The sequence below is a fragment of the Pagrus major genome, chromosome 12, assembly GCF_040436345.1.
Source record: "Pagrus major chromosome 12, Pma_NU_1.0".
Lineage (NCBI taxonomy): Eukaryota > Metazoa > Chordata > Actinopteri > Spariformes > Sparidae > Pagrus > Pagrus major.
This window is the reverse complement of record NC_133226.1, coordinates 18,566,903-18,587,377: the sequence shown is the minus strand read 5'-3', so window position 1 is coordinate 18,587,377 and position 20,475 is coordinate 18,566,903. Positions and strand designations below refer to the sequence as shown.

Below are 20,475 nucleotides of genomic sequence, written 5' to 3'. Positions count from 1 at the left end.
CTCTCTGACATGTTTCTTTCTAACACTCAGTGTAGTGTACTCTTCCATATACCCGTGGTGACAGCACGCTCCGTAGTTTAAAAGAAAAAAAAAAAAAAAAAAAAAATCCAATCGATATTGTGTCAAACACAATCCTGGGTCACACCCAGGTCAGTTCTAACGTGTGTCAGACTGAGGTCAGATCCCAGTAAGAAGTGGGATAAAAAGTCCTTTTGCGTATTAATGGCATATGTCGAGGCAACAGTAGCTGTTTTTCTTATTTCGATGCAGGTTTGTGGCTTTGCTGTTGTTTTCAGTAATTCTCTGTGTCCACTGTTTGTATTCATGCATGCAAGCTGTTGTGTTCTTGTTCATGTCTCCCTTTCCTCTGTATCTCCATGACAGAATGATGTCGTTTAAAATGATTTTTCAAAGTTAAAAAGCTTTGTTACATCTTTTTTTTTTTTTGGACAGTGTATTCTAAATGCATTGGTGCAGATATTAAAAGCTATTATCATACGGTGTGTGTGTGTGTGTGTCTGTATGTGTGGTGTGTGTGTGGTCGGGAGGGGCAGTCTGGAGCAGACACAGGCATCACATTGACACTCTAATCCAATATGTCACGGGTGAATATGCATGAAAAAAGAAGTCCATGTGATAGATGTTTTTGTAAGATTTTGGAGAAGTCTAAAGGCTTCGCGGAACAAGTCGTCCTCATGTTTATCATAAAAATGACATGCTGTTTTAACTGAAAAGAAAATTGTTCTGTTTGATGGTGGTAATACAGTACTTGACCTTTAATTATAATACATTCTTTGTTATATATTCATACATATTTATCTTACAACAATGTTAAAGTGGTCAAACCGGGCTTTTGAAGCGAGCTGTGTGTGTCTCATCTGTTTTTCCCCAAAGTTACATGGGTTATTTTCAGAAGCAGCTTTCCACGAAAAGGGAATCCTTTTTAGGAACCTTTATACCACACTCCATAAACTGCCAGCAAAGCAGCTGTTGCTTTTGTATTGCACTGAAATAATGAATCATTACAGCCATTTGTTCTGCTATCAGGCCTTTGTAATATTGCTGCCGGTGCCGACATACTGAGTAAATACAGAATATATGGAGAAAAGGGTGGAGCAGAAAGGGTTGATTTTCTCATTGAGCGAATGCCATGCCTGTGTCTACTTCTACTATCGCTGCTCTACTTCCACTATCAGTAATTGTGCGTGTACGCAGGCACACGTGTGCACATGCATGTGTGACAAATTCCTGTATAGTAAGACCTACGAGCGCAGCTTGTTGTGCTGAATAATTCCTGTTGAGGAAGCACAGAGGAGAAGAAAGAGTGGTGGACGAGATGTTAGAGTAAGAGAGCAAGCAAAAGAAAATGCGGTGTTAAACAGATTTCACAATGTGAGAGGCAGCCTGGGGGACATTCACTGTCCGTTCACCCTCAGACCTTGTCCAAAACTTTCCACTTCCTGCTCAGGCGGCGTGTCACCACAATTGCCTGCCTCAGCTCCTGGGATCAAAGTTGGCGCCCCCAGTGATCCATTTACACCCTCTAACCCGGCTTCATCCTCATCTTCCTCATGTTCCTCCTGGACTACTCCTTCACCTTCACCTTCAGCCTCTGCTCCGGCCGCCCCAGACCCAGGGCTGCCCTCTGTCAGCGGTGGGTGAGTCCTGAGAGGGTCCTTGCGATCTGGATACAACCTTTGCTCCAGGGTCTTGAAGTCAGGCTCGAAGGGGAGAGGCACCCCTGGCTGAGGGGCACCCAGTGCCAGGCCCAGGCCCACAGCAGCGCCCATGCCCATTCCTGCACGGTACACCTCCATGCCATCAGGCAGCATGGACTTGATCTTGGGCAACCACCGCTTGCGGACACGCCTGGCATTTGTGCACATGTCAGCAGCAATCACATTCATTTCACTCTCCTTGAAGTTAGGGTTGAAATTTTGACAGTAGACTGAAAGAGAAAGAAGACAACAACTATATGTAGGCAAACTGTGCTCTTTTAAAACTACATCACAAATATTAGATGATTTATTTGGACAGTAAACCTACGTTTGACAGCGTTGAGGACCCTGCTGTCCAGGGGTTTCCTACTGGGGTCACTAGTAGAAGAACGGATACCTGTCCCACAGCTATTGGCTAAAGTGTTTCTGCAGGGACACAGAGCGAACACCAGGGGGCAGAGTCAGCAACAGGCACATACAGTAGATAAACATGGGAACACACACACAACTAACCGCATTGCACAACATGGCCACAGATGGAGTGTGAAAGTTGCTTTGTTACAACAGCGGTGGTGTTGGGAGTCATACACAGACATCTTACAGTAGGCCCTTAAAGACTAATACAAACTGCTCTGCTCTGTTGTGCATGTCTTTATACTCACCTATCGAAGAACGTGGCTAGCAGACGGCGGAGCAAGACTTTGTGTTTGATACCGGCACATAGATGACAGTTCATCAGCTGGCCTCGAGTCATGAACACCTGTGTACCTAGTGTGGCATGAAAAAGAGGATTTACTGAGAAATCTGCTGATTTTACTATCCATTTCCTTTCTTCGAAGACTCTAGGGATTTATCAGTTTGCCTCTTGGCCCAATTAACAGTTCATCTTTTATTCTCTGGTTCATGGAGATCTTTAATAAATTGAAAGGAAGCTACAGTTGTCCAAATAAGAAAAATGGGGTGAGGAATTGAAGTGAATGGCCATAAAAACAGAAGACAGCAAGCTGTTAAATTACTTGGTTTTGCTTTCTTTTGAAAACCGCCTCTTTCACATTCACATATTTTTTTCTGTATCTGACATGCATTAAACCAAACTGAATTATTTGTTTCCACTGTGTTCTACGTGTTCTTACATTACGATCTAATTGAATCCGAGCAGGTTTTTTCATTGATTAGTGACTCCAACTTGGATCTGCACATGTCATCATGTTCGGCTGTGTCTGTAACGTACACTGGGCCGTATTCAGACTCTCAGACTCTTTTGTCTGAAAAGATTCAATGCTAAATTGATTAAACGTTTTGTAGGAATTCTTTCTGGTCCATGAGCGCTACCTGTTCTCTTTGAAAGTCTATGGCCTGACTGCCAAAAGCGATATCTGGCACTCAGACCAAAGAGTTCAGATTTTGTCTCATCATACCATAAAATCTTTCTCCTCATGCTCTCAGAGGCCTGTAAGGGCCATTTGGCACACCCCCGGTGGGCTGTCATATGCTTTTCACTCCGGAGTGACTTCTGTCTAGTCACTCTACCATAAAGGCCTGATTGATGAGCACTGCAGAGATGGTTGTCCTTCTGTCACGGTCTTCCATCTCCGCAGAGAAACTCTGCAGCTTTGTGCTGTCCCTTCCAGATCAATACAGCGACAACCACAATGGCGGCCTATGAGAATCTGGTTGAACTTGGGTCAGACGATACGAAATTCAATTTAATGTTCCAAATGTCTGGACCCAATTTAACCAAAATGTCTTTAGCAGTAATGTATATTGGAACTTGAATTACTGTAGAGCTGCAATGACTGAAGATTAACCTCTAACAGTCTCATATGGGTCAAACACAGGTTGAATACATGTGTCTCCTGAATAAGTAGGATATAAATAAGGGTCACTGGGTTGTTGGTTGTGGTAAATTTCAGGCAATTTCTTTTGAAAGTAAGCATCCTTACGATTGATTATTGGTGAATTATTTATAATACATGAAATATTTTGGAGGTTCTTCCATTGGAAATCTGTTTTAACCACTGACATGATCTATAAATGCAAAATCATATGTCTGTTGCTATTCAGCAACTGTCCCAACTAAATCCAACCCATATTGTGGCTACTAAATGGCTAAAATCTAATAATATGAGGTTGTAAAGAATGTGTTTTTGTATGTTTTAAATGAAAAACATTTTCTCTTACCAGTATTTTGTATTTTATTTTGATATATTTATTTGATGAGGGATGACAGGATACTTTTTGATGTATTTGTGCCCATCTGTGTCGGTTATTACATTTTTAGTCAAATAAATTCTTAACAGCAATGAATCTAAAAATCATCAGTCGTTAACATCCCTGCTTGTCGGTAACTCTCAAATCATTGGCCTCTTTGCCTAGCCCCTGATTTCAGGGGTCGTCGGCAGAAAAAGTTTCGATTTTAAAGGTTTTCTATTTTACAACGATTGAGTTCTCTAATCTGCTGAATTTATCAGCTGAAATTAATTCAGTCAATTAAATTTAATTTCACCAAATTTTGAGACTAGAATCCTAAATGATCTAAATGTGCCAAAAAAAAAGGTAGGGTGGGGGTGGAGGTATGATTACTCTCCAAACTCGCTGCATACAAGTTATTCTCTGCGTGCGATAAAATGCAAGCGGAAAAATGTGTGTGAGTGGATGCATGTGTTTGTACGTGCGTGCCTACCAGCAACCAATTCCAGCTTCTCCCCGGGGTCCCCCTCAGTGTAGAGCTTAGGGTGGCAGCGGTAGCCTATCTGGCTGATGAGGCTTGCAGGCAGCGCCACCAGGTCCCTGCGGATCAGCACACAGTTGCGGTTCTCCAAGGCCAAGGGCACCGCTGCCATCTCTGGCTTGTCCTGGACTGATGAGAGCAAGCGAGAACAGAAAGAGTTCAGAAAAGGCTTAGAAAAGCTGAGAGGGTTTCGGGTTACGCTGCTAAACAAAAACAGATAAAATGTGTGCGCTTCTATATATTCATCAGAATGTAACCTACAAAATGACATGCCCTCTGTGTCCCCTGCTTAGATGGAGGCTACACAATAGAATTAATAAAGCAGGTTGGTGTAATCTCATACAAGTTTGTTGTGTTTCATAAATGTTTCAGAGCATTGCAGATGTATCCCAGATAAGTCACGATGCTGCATCAGCAACTTGAGTTTTCGAGGGGGACAGATCCAAAGCTGGGTGTTAGGTTCTTACTCACAAAAATTGTTTCGCCTAACCTCTGAGATGACTTGTGAGTGTGTGCACATGCATGCAGCTCCTGTGCACACACATGTACTTGCACACACACACACACACACACACACAGAACAGGAGAAATTAATCCATTAATTGCCCTGCACACATGCACACACAGAGAAAAAGTGTGGATTAATGCATTTGCATGTGCATTCACACTTATACCTACACGCACATACACACACACAGACACACACACACAGGGAAGAAGTGCGTGGATCTCAAATATCCCACAATGTCACCCTGGGGTGCTCTGACTGATTGCAGATAGAGTGGATTTCATAAATATCTGAAACTCTAGAATTTGACAAACCTGTGTGATGCCTTTGGGCTGCAGGATGCTAAGAATAAAGGAAATAGTGTGTGTGTGTGTGTGTGTGTGTGTGTGTGTGTGTGTGTGTGTGTGTGTGTGTGTGTGTATGTGTGTGTGCGCACAAGTGAATTTGAGTTTGTCCACCATCGCTGTCTGATGTGTGTGTTTACATGCGAATGCAAACTCAAGTGAATCTATGCCTGCATGTCGGGGCAAAACTGCCCCAGTATGAAAAGTATATATATATACAACCATAACAAAAAGCAGCACAGAACAGCTGTTGAAGCTGTGATAAGGAGTGTGTTGTTGGTCACGATGCGCTCCAATCATAACCCCATAAAGCTATCTTTATGCTGAGAGAACCCACACACACACTGGAGGCACAACATTCAGCTTTTTTTTTAAGATGTGCAGTATACATGATTTATGAAAGATTAAATAATGTAACTGGGATGAAATGAATGTGCATCCGTTTCTTTAGCACAATGCACAACAAGTCCGGACAAGGAGCGACTATGTACCAAAAAAAAAAAAACGGCGTTCATGGCTATACATTTCTGCAAAGTCATGCTCAGTTTTACTTTTAGATCCGTCTGACATCAAATGAATTTCCATCTGAGCCAAGGGCAATTGAGAAACTAATTCACTTACTCAGATCTACATGACTAGAAAGTTAAAACTGATGCAGGTTTGCCAATGAGATCATCTTATTAGCATTTGCAAATTTGACCAGTTTTTCCTTGAAACTACTTCAATTAACTGGAGTTGAGAAATAAATACTATAAAAGTTAGTCAAATAGTCTTGATTGTGTTGTTAGATAAAAAATGGATCATTGAGTTTTGTTTGAAACTGGGAGCATTTTGTATTTTTAGAAGTTTTTAATGATGAAAAATATTCCAGAGTAAAGCTTCAGCGATGAGAGCTCTCCACCAAATACAGCAATGGTGTTTGAAACTCACCTAAGCACTGCAACACTTCACAAAGATCTCATAAAAGCATCAATACTCACTGCCGTAGGGGTTAGCTGAACGACCATAGAGATGACTGTAGGCATCCTCTGTGATCCCATCATAGGGCTCTTCTTCAAACTCCTCATCCTCATTCTGGTAGGACGTAGGACTGTCGGTGGTTGGCAGGCTGGACGCTCCAGGACTGGACCTTTCAACTCCTCCTCCTGCTCCACCTGCCCCTTGAAGTTGGTACGAAGACATACCAGGGATGGTGGTCCCGGCAGCCGTCGAGTAGAACAGCGAACTGGCCCTCGCCAGCCGACTCCCCAGCTCCGAGGACGAAATCTTGCTATGTGTCGAGGGTATCGTCACAGGCGTTGGGTCCCCTCCTTCGAGTTTAATCTTCCGTTGAGGCATCAGTAAGGATGGAGACCAGCCCGGGGTTCCCAAAAGAGTAGCCACCGCTAGTCCGTTACCATTATTACAAGGACTCTGCGGCTCGGATCCTGTTTCCTCTAAAGACCCTGCTGTCTGCGAGTCACAGTGAGGTGAGTTTGCCTTGAACATTAGGTCCATGCCTCTTTCAACTATATGCTGAATCTGGAGGTAGCCAGCTGTGTACATCACCACCAGCTGTTCACTAGCTGCCATTGTTAGCTTCCCTGTATAGCAGAAAGTGAGGATCTGCTCAAAGCAAGCAGGTGTGACTGAGGAGGGCAACTCAAACTGGGTCTTGGTGGAGGTGCTGAAGAGGTCGCGAAAGTAGAGGCTGCTGGCAGCCAAAACGGCCCGGTGGGCTTTGAAAGCCTGACCTGGTTGACGGAAATAGAAACATAAAAAAAAATGTTGACAATAGTGATAAAAAATTTGGTAAAGCTTTATATTAAAGGAGACCTATTATGCTTTATTTTCCCTTTCCTTCAGTGTGTTCTATCGGTTCTTGTGCATGTAAAAGTCCACACCAACAGAAACTCATCTCTCCCACAGAAAACACTGCTCCTGAAACGCCTCGTCAGTAGTCTCGTCTTTAATTTCGTGACTTCATGACATCACACTACATCACCATGTCACACATTTGCATAATTTATGCATCATGGCTAGATTGGCACACAATAATTGATTTAGCACAGCTGCTCTGTCGTTGTTAGCAGTGCTGTGTCAGGCGTGTGTGAGCTGACCAATCAGAGCACACTGGGTATTCAGGAGGGGGGGCTTTAAAGAGACAGGACAGAGCGGTCCAGACAGAGGGGGAGTACTGTGTACAAGTACAATGCAGCAATGAGTATATAAAATATAAAAACATTCTTTATTATGCATTAATCAACAAGTAACTGTGCGCCCCCTCAACAAAAACTTTTATTCAGTGCATAATTTAGGATTTATTAACCTTAATAAGACATGTTCTTGCTTTGAATACAGTAGCTGCAAAAAGCATACTTAACTGCTAAGAAATGCACGATAAAGTATGTATTAATCTTAATAAAGCACCAGAAAAGCTTTGTTAAGTTTGAACAATGACATAATAGGTTAGTTAAACTAAATAAATGTGTTTGTAATGCTATTATGAAGAATTATAAGATACTCACGGGGCTTTTCTAATGTTCTTGAGCGGTCCATAAACTGTTATCAAGTTATAAATGTCCTATGATCTGACAATAAACATGTTTATGATGCTATTTGTAACACTTATATAGTCTTTTATCATAATAATATTAAAAGACCTCTTATAAGGACCTTTAACATATTAATTAATGCCTCTTAAAGATGTCAAAAGCCTTTCTGGAGAAAGATAGTTTAGTGTTGAGTCTCATTCCCAGGTTGTCAAATACTTAACCCAAAGCCACCAGCCCAAAGTGTCAGTATACGACGACCCGGAAATGAGACTAAACAATCAACTATCTCATAAGCTGCTTCTTTAAAAGGACCATAATATATAATGTTAACAAAAATTCTACCAACCAACCTTTGACCAGGATGGATACATCGCAGTAGTGTCCCAGCAGGCGCTGCTCATTAAGGGAGCCCAAAACTGTGGCTCCAAAGTTTGGGATCTCCACATGGAGCAGCTGGGACATGTTGGCCGCAGAGGAGGAGGAGGAGGAAGATGGGATTTCAGATATTCACTGCAGACTCTGCCACGGAGAGAGGCATCTGTAAAAAGAAAAAAAGAGAAGAAGAAGAAAGGCATGAAGAACGCGTTGGAGAAGAGAAACGCAGTGATGAAGAAGAAAGGAGTGAATAGAAAATGCGTGAAAGATGAAACGACATGCCACAGGGAGGGTAGCGAGGCGAGAAGGGAAAATTGAGAGAACCTTAAAGGAGGCAACGAAACAAGATTGAAAATAGAGTTGAGATAAAGTGAGAAAATGAATACAGTTGAGGGAGAAGTGAGAGGTGTGTGAAAGAGAGAGATGGATATGCGGAGATAGTGGGTGAGAGAGAGTAGAGGCAGGCAGGAGGGAGATAGGAGGAGTCAAGTCAGTCCAAAAAAGAAAAAAACAAAAAACAGAATACAATGCCGTGCCTACTGTACATGAGGACATTACGTAAAACAACGCAGGCTTAAGGTATTTCACAACTTAAATACCAAGGAGCTTAGACTCACTCCATGTATTGCACTTAATCAAAACATTTCCCGTGAACTTTGATGACCTGTAAGACTTGACAACTTTTCCCAACCGGTTTTTCACGTCACACTTTAGAAATACTCCATGATTCTGCTGACTCTTCACCATTGTCAGCATTTGTCCTCTTACTAAACTCTGTCTGGAACGACTCATGTCAGACACACCATTTTTATATCAACTTTAACGGCTCCCTTTATCCCTTTCTTTGTAACATTCCCCAGGCATGCTTGCACCGTCTTTCCTCCCCCTGAACCTTGTGTCATTGTTGTTTTGTTTTTTTCCCCCACCAACCCACACACATACACACACACACACACACACACATACATATACGCACTAGTTTCATTATTAAGCAATGCTGCAGAACAGTTTCCAGGAATACAAACTGAAAAAAAAATGTCACCGCCTCTCTTACACACACACACACACACACACACACATACTCACACACACACTCTCTCTCTCTCTCTCTCTCTCTCTCTCTCTCTCTCTCTTTCTCCCACTTCATGCACTCCATACACACAGACATGCACTCTGGCTTACTTACATAAAAGTGTGCACGCATAAGCACACACACACACACACACACACACACACACACACACACACACACACACACACACACACACACACATATACAGTACAGGCTGCATAAGGAAATTACTGTGTACTCTGGCACGCAAACTCTCACCTGGAGAAACCAGCACACGACTTTTTCCTCCGCTAACAGCCTCTCACACATGCACAGATGCAGAAAAAAAAAAAAAGAGAAAAAAAAAGGTGCTCACTGTTATCCCAGACAGTTCTGACCTGTATAAACCAGTCCTCTGGTTAAAACACAGCATGGAGCCTTGGGCACCACACAAAACACACCAGCAGCAGCAGCAGCAGCAGCAGCAGCAGTCAGGACCAGGACACAGGAGGAGTAGTAGTTAGAGATGGAAGGAGAGCACTTAGATGTGCTCCGTCTGGTCGACTCTCTCTTTCACTTAAAGTGTCATTCCCACTGTCTCAAAGATGATTCTCTCTGCTGTCTGACTTTTCTCCCCCAGCCCTCTTCTTCTTCTCCTTCTTCTATCTCTATATCCTCCAAAGCCCCATTCTCTCTGCTCACTGTCTGTTCTAGTGCTGTCTCAAAGCCTCCCTCTGCCTCCCTGTCATTATCTCTCTCTGTTTCTCTCCCCTCTCTCTATTCTCCAAGGGTTGAATTCAACAAGTGCCGCTGTAGAGAGAGAGCGAGGGAGAGAGAGAGGGCGACAGAGAATGGGGTGGGGGGAGAGAGAGAGAGAGAGAGAGAGAGAGAGAGAAAGAAAGCAGAGCAGAGCAGAGCGAATCAATGATGAAAGGAGTGGGAGGCTCAGAGTGTGCGTGTGTGTGCATGTGTCTGCGCGCGTGTGTCTGATCAATGCAGTATCTATACGTCGCAGGGAGTGGGAGGGAGAGAAAAACACAGGCTACAGTTACAGACGGAGACAGAGACTGGGCAGAGCTAGAGAGAAGCAGAGGAGGGAGGGGAGAGTTGAGACAGAGAGAAAGTCATTTGAGGACAGTACGAGAAGAGAAAGACAATTAGGTTGAAGCAACTTCTGCCACTTGCCCCTGGACACAGATGCCTATATGGTCGACCAGAGAGAGGAGGAGAGTGACGACGACAATAGAGAAATGAGAAAAGCTTACAGAGGTCACAGCCAACATTAATTAATTATAACATCAAATAGTGAAACTTCTGAAATCCCTGTTTGACGCAAGTCTGGAGAGAGTGCGTCACATCTTGGTAAAGCAAAGCTTTACTAAACTGGGAGCTTTAATATACACTCTGCAGTAATCCTCTAATCCTTCTAATTGTTGAATTAAAGAAAAGGTCAATCAAAAAACATTTCAAGGTAGTCCCCGTTTTCTTACAATCTGTGGAAGACAATAGTTAAAAAAAAAAAGAGGTTTTACTTTTTGAGCGAGTGTTGTGCATTTTCTCTGAATCATGCAAGGACCTCTCTGCCAAACACCTACACACGAGCGCAGAGAAGTTCTGTCTTCACGCAAGACTATTTTGTATTTTCTACATGAATTGATAAATTAAATGATTAATTTACGCCTCCGCTGTGGTGGCACAGCTTATTCAGGTGACATTTCTGTGTTTTCTGTGTTTTTTTTTTTTTTTGACCAGCACATGGAGGGCCTCTCTAAAATGTTGCTTGATGCAGATGAGGGAAGACAGGAGCCAGATGTCACAGCCTGTGACAGGCAAGGAGAAGATAAAAGACAACAGCTAAGAGAGAGGATAACTTCCAGAAAGATGTGTGTGGGAGGATAAGAATGCAAGATTGCTGTGACACTTGAGTAAGTGCACTTTTACAGTATGCGCGCACACAAACACACAAAATGTTGTGTTACGCTTGCTCTCTGACCTCTGCGCTGCATTTTGATAGAAGAGACATGATGGCAGTAAACCTCACAATACACAGTCTGCGAATGAAATAAATAAAAACGCTGATGCAGATCATTTTTATATCAGAGCGTGTCCCCAGAAAAAGGCTCCAGACACATTTCGCTTTTGCCGAAGAAACCTCAAGTGGAGAAAGTTGTGCTAAACTGAGCAAACTTTTACTCTTCAGTCACAGCGGAAATATGAAAGGGAGGATATCACAAAGCGTTGAATACAGTGAGTCAGACTTTGGTTTAGAGAGCTTTGCGCCAGCAGTGTGATATCTGCACGGCACATATAGGCACACATGAGTGAGCACACACAAAAAGCACAGTCAAACGCAGGAGACACAAATCCGCAAACACGCTAATGCAAACAGACATATACACACTGCCCCTGTTCTCTTACACACACGCCAACACAGTCAGGTAATCTCCCCGTGCACACTCAGCAATACACATTCTGTTTGTTTGTCTGTCTGTCTGTCTGTCCCTCTGTGAACCCGCCACACGGCTTGTCCATCGCTCCGTCCGTCAGTCATTGTGACTATTGTGTCCTTACACCGCCTCTTGCTTCTCCCTTTTCTCTATCCTTCCATCCGCCCTGCATACCACATACCCACTGTCTCTCTGCCAATTAATGCACACAGGGCTGCATTGCAGTGAGGTTGGCGCGTGCCACGGCAGCAAGCACAGTACAGAGTCTACAGACATGCATGTACGTGCCAGCCGGGCAGAGCGAGAGGGAGAGGAGGAGGAGGAGGAGGAGGACGAGGACGAGGAGGAGGAGGGGAGTGAGGGAAAAGAGGAAGAGGGAGGGGGGAGAGAAAGGAGAGTGAACGGAGAATATGTTGAGTCAGGCAGACAGGACGGCGGTGTGCCACACTGCACATATACACAGACACAGCGCCGCATGTAAATGTATGCACGAATGATTATGAAAGAAACACGCATGTATGTACATTTCATGGGTAAGTGCACACACATTCACACATGTATAAAAGCACATAAACATTCACAAGGAATTGCAGCCTCCTCGTGCCTGCATTAAATATAGACTTTGCACATCACCGATAAAAAAATATAAGGCTTGAACTCCCTCAACTTGTTTGCCTAATGAGTGATTATGTGTGTGTTTGCGTGTGTGCGTGCGCGGGTGTGTGCGTGCATGCCTCTGTGCTGCTCGTGTCCTCATTTCCTTCTCTGTGTTTGCATTTCCATGTCAAAGTTTCTCGCATACCAAGGCGTGTTTTTATAATCATCGTTATATACCGCTGTGACTTTTGGCACCGTGTGTCAGGCCTGTGTGTGTGTGTGTGCGCGCGTAAGCTTGTGAGTTGATACATGAGATTTGAATGCTGTTCTGATTGCTGTTGTCTGCTTTGTTGGAATGTGTTACATTCATTTTAATCAAGGATTCATACCTACGCACAGTGTTATTAACTGTAGCAGCAGGTCCAGGCATATTTGAATAATATGAAGAAATGAGACGAGTCGCCAGATGGCACACACGCACACGCACATACACACTGATTTAATTACTAGTTATACTGTAGCTACCTTGCAATTGACAATAGGATAACATTCGAACATAAAACCATAAAAGTCATACACAGTTATGAGTCATGCGTTTAGCCTTTTGCACTTTATGGAACAGTTCAAGCAAGTTCAATTTTGGAGGTTAAACTTTTATTCAAGGGGCAGATCAGAAAAATCTAACTAATCTAAAGATATTTAATGAAGAGGAAATAAGGATAAGTTATAACACTAATTAATATCTCAGTTCAAGTAGAGCAATCCGCAAAAAAAAGCAGCAAACTAAAAGAAAATTTGGAAGTGAGCTGAATAGGAACAGCTCCTTCCCCTCTCGCTTATGTTGCCGCTATACAATCTCAATATGAACAGTCCCCTCGTTATAAATATTCAGATCCTGCAGTTGTTCTCATGTCTAAAGTGTACCAGACAACAGATTCTATCCACGTTGAGACGGCAACGCTCCCTGGCAACAGTTCTACCAATCGGGACTGAGCGGGTGTCTGCCTGAGTCTGTCTGAGTATCATTATGGGATGTTGAGAGAGAGAGCGAGAAAGAGTGAGAGAGGCTGCTTATCACTGCTTATAATGCAACATCATTCTCTGTGTATAGACCCCGCCGGGTGAAGTTGTCTGCACATAGTCAGGATCAAAATCATCTTTTCTTTATAAAAAAATAAAAAAATAAAAAAAATCTCCCTATGATTCATACAGTTATGTAACAAACAGACAACTATGAAATGATTTGTTGTGGGTTGAATATTGTCTGGTATCTTTCCACTTGTATTCACTCAATATGCACCAATAATGTAACTCGTGGTCTGACTAGGAGACAAAAAAACAGGCTGAATTTCAGGTTTAACAAATGGCACAATGTTGCCTGTGGCGATATAAAAATGACGATGTGACTATAACGTCATGCAGACAAATCACATACTTGGGCTGGATGGTGACCTGAAACCTGTGTCCCACGTGTCACGCACATTTTACATTATATCAAAAGTAACAATATGTATTTTTGTTAATATATCAGTACCTGATAAGTCTTTCTTTTAGACTGGACGGTAAGCTGATTGATTTGTTGAACTTCAATCCACATCACCAATGAATCTGAAGTCGTCTGTAAGCTTGTCACTTAAAGGTCATATCGATAACATTTTAAACACATTAAAAAAAATAATATTCTACAGAACTTGTAGAAGGTGCAGAATAAAAGTATCTCTTCTTATGATTGTGAAAAATTTTACAGTGTTTGTCGGGTCCAAAATGATTGTTTTGTTTATGTCTGTGTAAGAATTCTGACGGTTGGTTCCAACTTATAACAAGGTTTGTGAGTCAGTAGTATAATAATGTTGGTATCATGTAGTATCTGTGTTTCGTCAGCATCAACAGTCCTTGTAGTTGCCAGTTTGTGGGAAAAAAACGTAAAACTGTCTGAGCTCTACGGTCTGTCCCCAGCATACCGTACTGCCTAACATTAGCTAGGTAAGGCAGCGTTAGCAACGTTAACGCTAGCTAGATGGCAGACTGGCGTGAATTTAATGGTAGGGGGGAGATGGTACGCCACAGCGGCTGAACAGAGCTTTATAGTTTCTTTAAGCATGCATTTCGCTTTTTTCGGCCCACAACTTTATTGTTTGGTTCACTCTCTGCACTATCATAGAATTTATTTGGCCACAGCGGGCAGCTACGTCTTGCAAAAAATATTGACAAATCTACACTAACCCGGTCCCAGCCCCCAAGAGTACATTTGTAAATCCAAACAGACGCTCTTCACTAAAATCACAACATGGCTGCTCAAAGGATTAGAACATGCTCTTTATGTAAACATTTACGAATGGGTCAAATGTCGGCCAGTAACGCCATATTTACCGAAAGCATTTACCATTTCATCTGTAATGTTAACAACTCAACACAAACAAATTAGCTAATTATGTTCCCTTGTCTAATATAGAGTGACTATTTACGAATGCACCCAAAGTAAGCGGCTAGCTGGTGAACATTTAGCAGCAGGCTAATTAGCAGCTAATGAGCCAGGTATTTTTCTCAGGACTTCGTAGGGACCAAAAACAGAAATAAAAGGAGAGGCAGACACAAATCAAAATGAACGCTGCATGCTAACAAGTTAGCCATATTTGTGGCAGTCCAAGTGCCCAAAAATGAAGGCTAGGGCTGCAACAGTATTAGATTTTGACAGTATGATAACCATCTCAGAATACAGTACATCATGGTTTCATAGGAATAATAACTTAATTATTAACATTATCTGTTACAATAAGCCTTAAAGGACTGGAAATTGAAGGGTTTCTTTGGGTTGACCAAATGCTTCATTATAATTTTACAAAATATTATGTCCTGACAGGCATGAAACTTGATAAAATCTTATAATAAACTCGTAAACCTTTGATTTTTATACCACAGTATAATGTGAAACCGCAAATGAACTCAACAGCATCAGTTCTACAAGAAGGTTCAGAATACATTATGTGGGTTGTGTTCTAATTTATTAAAATATTGTAGTCGTTATCTATTGTTACAACTTGATGTTTTGAAAAAGTGACAGCTCTGATGTTTTTTATAGCTATTCTAAATTTGATTATATGTAATTGAGAAGATTAAATTTGAAGTTTGAGCCTTGGATCGGTAAAAGATTTATAATTCCGATAATTCCATCAGTTTGGTTATTCACCCAGTCATATCACATGCTGTATTACTGCCTGCTGCTACTGTAATTAGTGGTCACTGTTTATTCCCCCAAAAATAAAACAGTCAAAGGCTCACTTGTAGTGTGTGTGCAAAACAAACAATAAAATCCATCTGCCTGTTTTCCAGTGCAGAGACGAGGCTAACGTGCACGCATGTACACAAATATACATATGCAAATATGCAGCAGCTTTGTGGAGGCAGACAGCACTGCAGCAATGACTATCAAAGCTTATTGCGCATAAAACTGACATTTCACAGCAAGTTGGGGCCTTTAACAAACACAAATTGTGACAGAAAACTCCTGTAAAAGTGGGATACCTGTCAGTTTAGCTTGTCATGGTGCTGATCTGTGTAAGATGAAAAAAACAGACAGTGGGAAAGACAGAGGAAGAGCACGTACGTGTGTGTGTGCATGTGTGTTTGTGTGCGAGTGATCCTCCCGAGGCAAAGGCATTGCTAATGAACTCCAAGTGGCTGTGGGAGGTAAACAAACAAACACTAGCAGCGGCTACTACATCGCACCAGACTCCCGGTGACTAGGACATCGGGATGGCCGCGTACACCCATGCACACAAACACATCAACCCACATACCCTTGAACATACATAATGACTTTTGGGGCGTATAGTCGAGAGTTAAAGAGACAGAGATAAGCGAGGGAGATTAAACTGAGAGAGGCGAAAAGGAGGAGTGGAACGGAGGAGATAGACGAACAAAAGGAGAGAGGACAGAGAGAGGGAGTGTGTGTGAAAGATGCAAATAGAAAAGAACAAGAGAGAAGTTGACAAAGCACGGTCACAGGGAGAAGAGAGTTACAGAGGAATAGGGAAATTAGGCGGAGGGATAGAGAAAGGTAAAGCTCAAAAAGATTTTCTGATGAGGAGAGAAACTGCGGGAGCCAAGATGAGAAAAATAAAAAGGACCCCGAAAAGAAAATGCTGCAAATAAAGAAAAACAAATCAAAATACTAATAGGCTAAATAGACCTGACTGGCTGTACCAATCATATTCCCATTCAAACCCTGATCAGAATGGGCAATAACTTGGTGTGTGGTGTAATTTCATTTCACTTCATTTGGTGGCTTGCTTTTCATAGCAAGGCAACAGACGAAGCCAAGTGATATCAACAAACTGACACTTTGTTCTAATCAAAAGAGATTCCACCTCCACATTACTGACTCCAAAATGTCAGCTCCACCAAAGAGGCTTCCCAGGCTGCCATTTTCAGGAAAAGAAAACCCTTGCATACGACAGAGGAAAAAGGGAAGAGAATACAGTATAGCATGAAAAAGACTGGGGAAAACGTTAAAGGACAAAGACAGTTGGACGTTTCGGTAATGCTCAGCTCATATTGCAGAACCACGGGGGCCTGCAGGTCGTTCCAGTTTATAGCAACACATAACTGTGACGTTATTTGAGGTCCAGGGCTCACGCAAGACAGAGATATTTTGAACAAACATTGACACAAGACCGAAAATTCCCCCGATTTCAAACTTAAAAGGAAACTACAGCAGAGGAAGAAAAGGAGGGAAGAGAGAGTCCACCACCACGAGAAATGATTCAGGAGGCATCAGTAGAATGACTGTGTGTATGTTTAAGCAGCAGCATTTGTGTGCGCACACAAGGATACAGTATACTGCACCATGACTGCCATGTGATATCTCTTTTTTGGGACAGTTTCTTGCTAATAAATCCTCTACATTGGCATCGGCTCACAGCTGCCATGTGACTGGTGGGTGTCCAAAATACAATACAGAGCTGTACATTTTCCATGAGCCCAAGGGCCTCAATTTCATGCCGGCATTGATCTCTCGCCAGCAAAGTATCAGTTTGACATGCAAATCATAAGAGAACTCCAAGGCTCTCTCTTTTTAAAATGCCTTTATTGTCATGGCAAGGTCATGTTAGACGTTGAAAACAAACTCCAACGCGATTCGGCATCAAGCCTTTGGCAGGGAGTTTGACTCTGTTTCAAAAGAGAGTGCTTTGGAGTTTTCTTGTGGTTTTTCAGTCTGCATGTATCCCTATCCAAAGACCACCTTGAACAAACTCGACCCACAGCCCAGTCTCACAGCAAAACATGTAATGGATCCTCCAAATCACTAGGGGATAGAGAGTTGGTGTGACGGTTGCCTCGCCATGTGTATGAAGGTGCAGTGCCAGCAGGGGGCGATAATGAAGGGCACAAAGGACGAGTGTGACTGTTTTAAGGAAGTGGTTGCTTTACGCCAAACCATGATCTTTTCCAAAACCTAATCTAAAAGTGTTTCTGGCGCCTTTATTCAGAAAGTGTAACCAACTGTTGCAAATTCAAAATTGCTAACTTGACCATGGATATAGAACGCAGATAGCACACAAACGTCTCGCAGACAAATAGAAGTTACGCTGAAAAGACTTAGTATCAAATACAGCGGCCAAAGGCTTCAAACTATGACCTCTAGCATAATATCTGGAGGTGACACTCTAGTGTAGTAGGATAAAGGGCAAGAAGTGTCTGCATCAGGGGGTGTTCGGGGTGCTTGTGTGTGGTTGTGTGGTGGTTGTGTGCTGACTTGTTTTTAACATAACTTATCAAACCAATCTTACTTACTTATTTTAACCCAAACCCTGATCTTTCCTAAACCTAACCAAGTAGTTTTGTGCAGCCTTGTTGGCTTGTAATAACCCTCGTTGCGTAGTCTTAGTCTGAAGCTTAGGGCCACTGACCTAAACTATTTGACGAGTTGGGAGTGAGAACACATTGTGTATGTGTACAGATAACTGTCCGTCTCCAGAAAAGTGAACTCGACTTCAAACAAACATCATTCGCCCCTGGCATCACAGAACGAATGTTGCACTCCTGTCTTGTGACTCTGCTTTGACAAAGACGTCGGTTTACACTCAGGAGAAGCTTTTGTGCCATCTCGAATGTGCTCCCTCATTTCCAAACTGTGATTGTGCCATGGCAGGGAGTGTACTGGTTTAAGAAGGAGCTAATTGGGTATAGTTGATGCTTGCCTTTGGAACACCATGATAATTTATTCTTGCAAGTACAATTACAAAGCAGGTGTGTCACTGCTGTGCTTGCGCTCCTGGCCACAAGACATCTGATACTCAAGTATGCTAAAAACACAGTGAGATTTCTGCAGTTGCTTGCACTTTGTTTCAAAAGCACACAATCCTAAAATCTCACTGATATCCTCCTTAACTTGACCTTGATCTGGGGACAACAGTGGCCACGAGAAAGCCTGCTGAGTGTCACTGACTGTCACACAAGGACTACAATTAGGTTAGATTTCACAGGATGTCTGTACGTTTGCGAGTGTATGTGTATCAGTGGCGACACACCCTATGCATTTGTTCCACACATGATTTGATTTTCATGGTGCATGAGACAGTAAAACGTGGAGGAAATAGGATGAATCAGCATGAAATGAAAGCATATCAGTGGTAATCCTGCAAACGCATATACCACAGAAAAGAGATACCAAGTCAGTGGTGTCATACATAGACACGACCAGGTGAAAAGAGTGGGTATTGTATATTTATATTGATTTCTTTAACAGAACTTAGAATTAAAACAATAAAGTAAAAGTTTGCCGTTTATTGCAGATTTTGTCTTGATTAATCAATAACTTTAAAAACGTCCTCTTGTTCCAGCCCTACTTAAAGGTGTCCTGTCGAGTTTACTTGTAAATGAACAAAAGTTATATCACCATAACACAATGTGAGGTCGTATAAGGCCTAATAAAAACCTCAGAGTACATTAACCCATGACAATTTCTATATTTCAAATCTTGGGTTTCTCACATCCATATTTGCTACGTCTTCTTCACCGCCTTGGTTTGGCGCATTGTGATGTTCCTTTCTGTGCTGGTGCCACAAACTTCACGTGAGTGAATGACAAAAAAAGTGGGTAACCAGGCATAAAAATAAGTTATGTGTAGTTGGTAACCCCAGACCTGAGAGAGATCCAGAAAGAGTGAGAGTGTTTTTGTGCCTAAATCTAAGCCGATAATAACCACAGCGTTGTCGCATTATATAACATAGTTTGTATAATGTTCACAATAAAGAAACAACATGTACAAACTAGAATAGCACTCAGTAGAGTGTATACCAACGCCAAGGCCCGACAGTCCTCTTCCATTCAATCAAACCTAATCCAATATCAAATAAAACTCTAGATCCAGATATTTATTTGGATCCGAAACAAATTGAACTCACTCATTCCTGGATTCGTCCGTTTATCCGAATCCGCACCAAAAGTTAATTGGGTCTATTCTTGGGTCTATCCAAGACCGATCCTCCATCCCAACAGTTTTTATTTTTGCTGGGGGAGTTTCAAGCCTATAACACTAACAGGGATTTTCATTTATCAGTTTCACGGCTTCATCAATCCAAGACCTCTTAAAGACGAAAATGTAGGTCATCTGAAAAAACCCCTCGCCTGCAAAATGGAGATTTTGGGGTGTAAGAATCACTCGGTCTTACATGCTGACCAGTGGAATATAACAAAACATAGCTAACATTGCTGAAAGGCTGGTACTAAATTCCTATACTTGTAGTAGCTGATGCACAATGCAATACATCAGACTAAATGGCTTTACAAGTTCTAGCCTTTTCTAATTTGCGCTGAAAAAAACTCTCCTGGGAAAAACAACAGTGGAGAACTGTTTAAACACAGTTTCATTACCTTCTGTCATAGCCCTTGTTTGACGCCGTGGTCCGCTTAAGGACTTGAAATATAAACGTGTCTAAATGGGTCCGAGTTTATTCCCTTTTGCTGTCCAGCATTAGCATGTCTATAGCTTTTAACTGTCACGTGTTGCAACGCGGTTCCATTGAAAAGGTCTATAGGTATTCACGTGTACGAAGAATGTGACAGGTTATGTCAGGATCTATTCATCCACGAACAATTAAAAATGGCGGATAACAGCTGCAGAAACAGTGTCAATCAAACAGGGGCATGCAGGGTGAGTGGAATTTAA

The 20,475-nt window shown here is 42.3% G+C and overlaps 1 protein-coding gene across 4 annotated transcripts in view; it reads right to left on the bottom strand.

Annotated features, from left to right (window-relative positions):
• Positions 1 to 434: 434 nt before the first annotated feature.
• Positions 435 to 20,475, bottom strand: part of nacc2 (NACC family member 2) — a 29,914-nt gene continuing 9,873 nt past the window's right edge. Inside the window, exons 1-7 of one of the 4 annotated variants that reach the window (XM_073477590.1) lie at positions 9,660 to 10,095; positions 8,186 to 8,373; positions 6,282 to 7,034; positions 4,402 to 4,578; positions 2,381 to 2,486; positions 2,047 to 2,144; positions 435 to 1,948 (exon numbers count right to left, since the gene is read on the bottom strand). In XM_073477590.1, coding sequence (XP_073333691.1) covers positions 1,416 to 1,948; positions 2,047 to 2,144; positions 2,381 to 2,486; positions 4,402 to 4,578; positions 6,282 to 7,034; positions 8,186 to 8,297 — 1,779 coding nt within the window. In that variant the 5' untranslated portion in view covers positions 8,298 to 8,373; positions 9,660 to 10,095 and the 3' untranslated portion in view covers positions 435 to 1,415. Of the gene's footprint in view, positions 1,949 to 2,046; positions 2,145 to 2,380; positions 2,487 to 4,401; positions 4,579 to 6,281; positions 7,035 to 8,185; positions 8,374 to 9,540; positions 10,096 to 20,475 lie in introns of those variants that run through there. The other 3 variants (XM_073477589.1, XM_073477588.1, XM_073477587.1) reach the window with 3 other exon arrangements.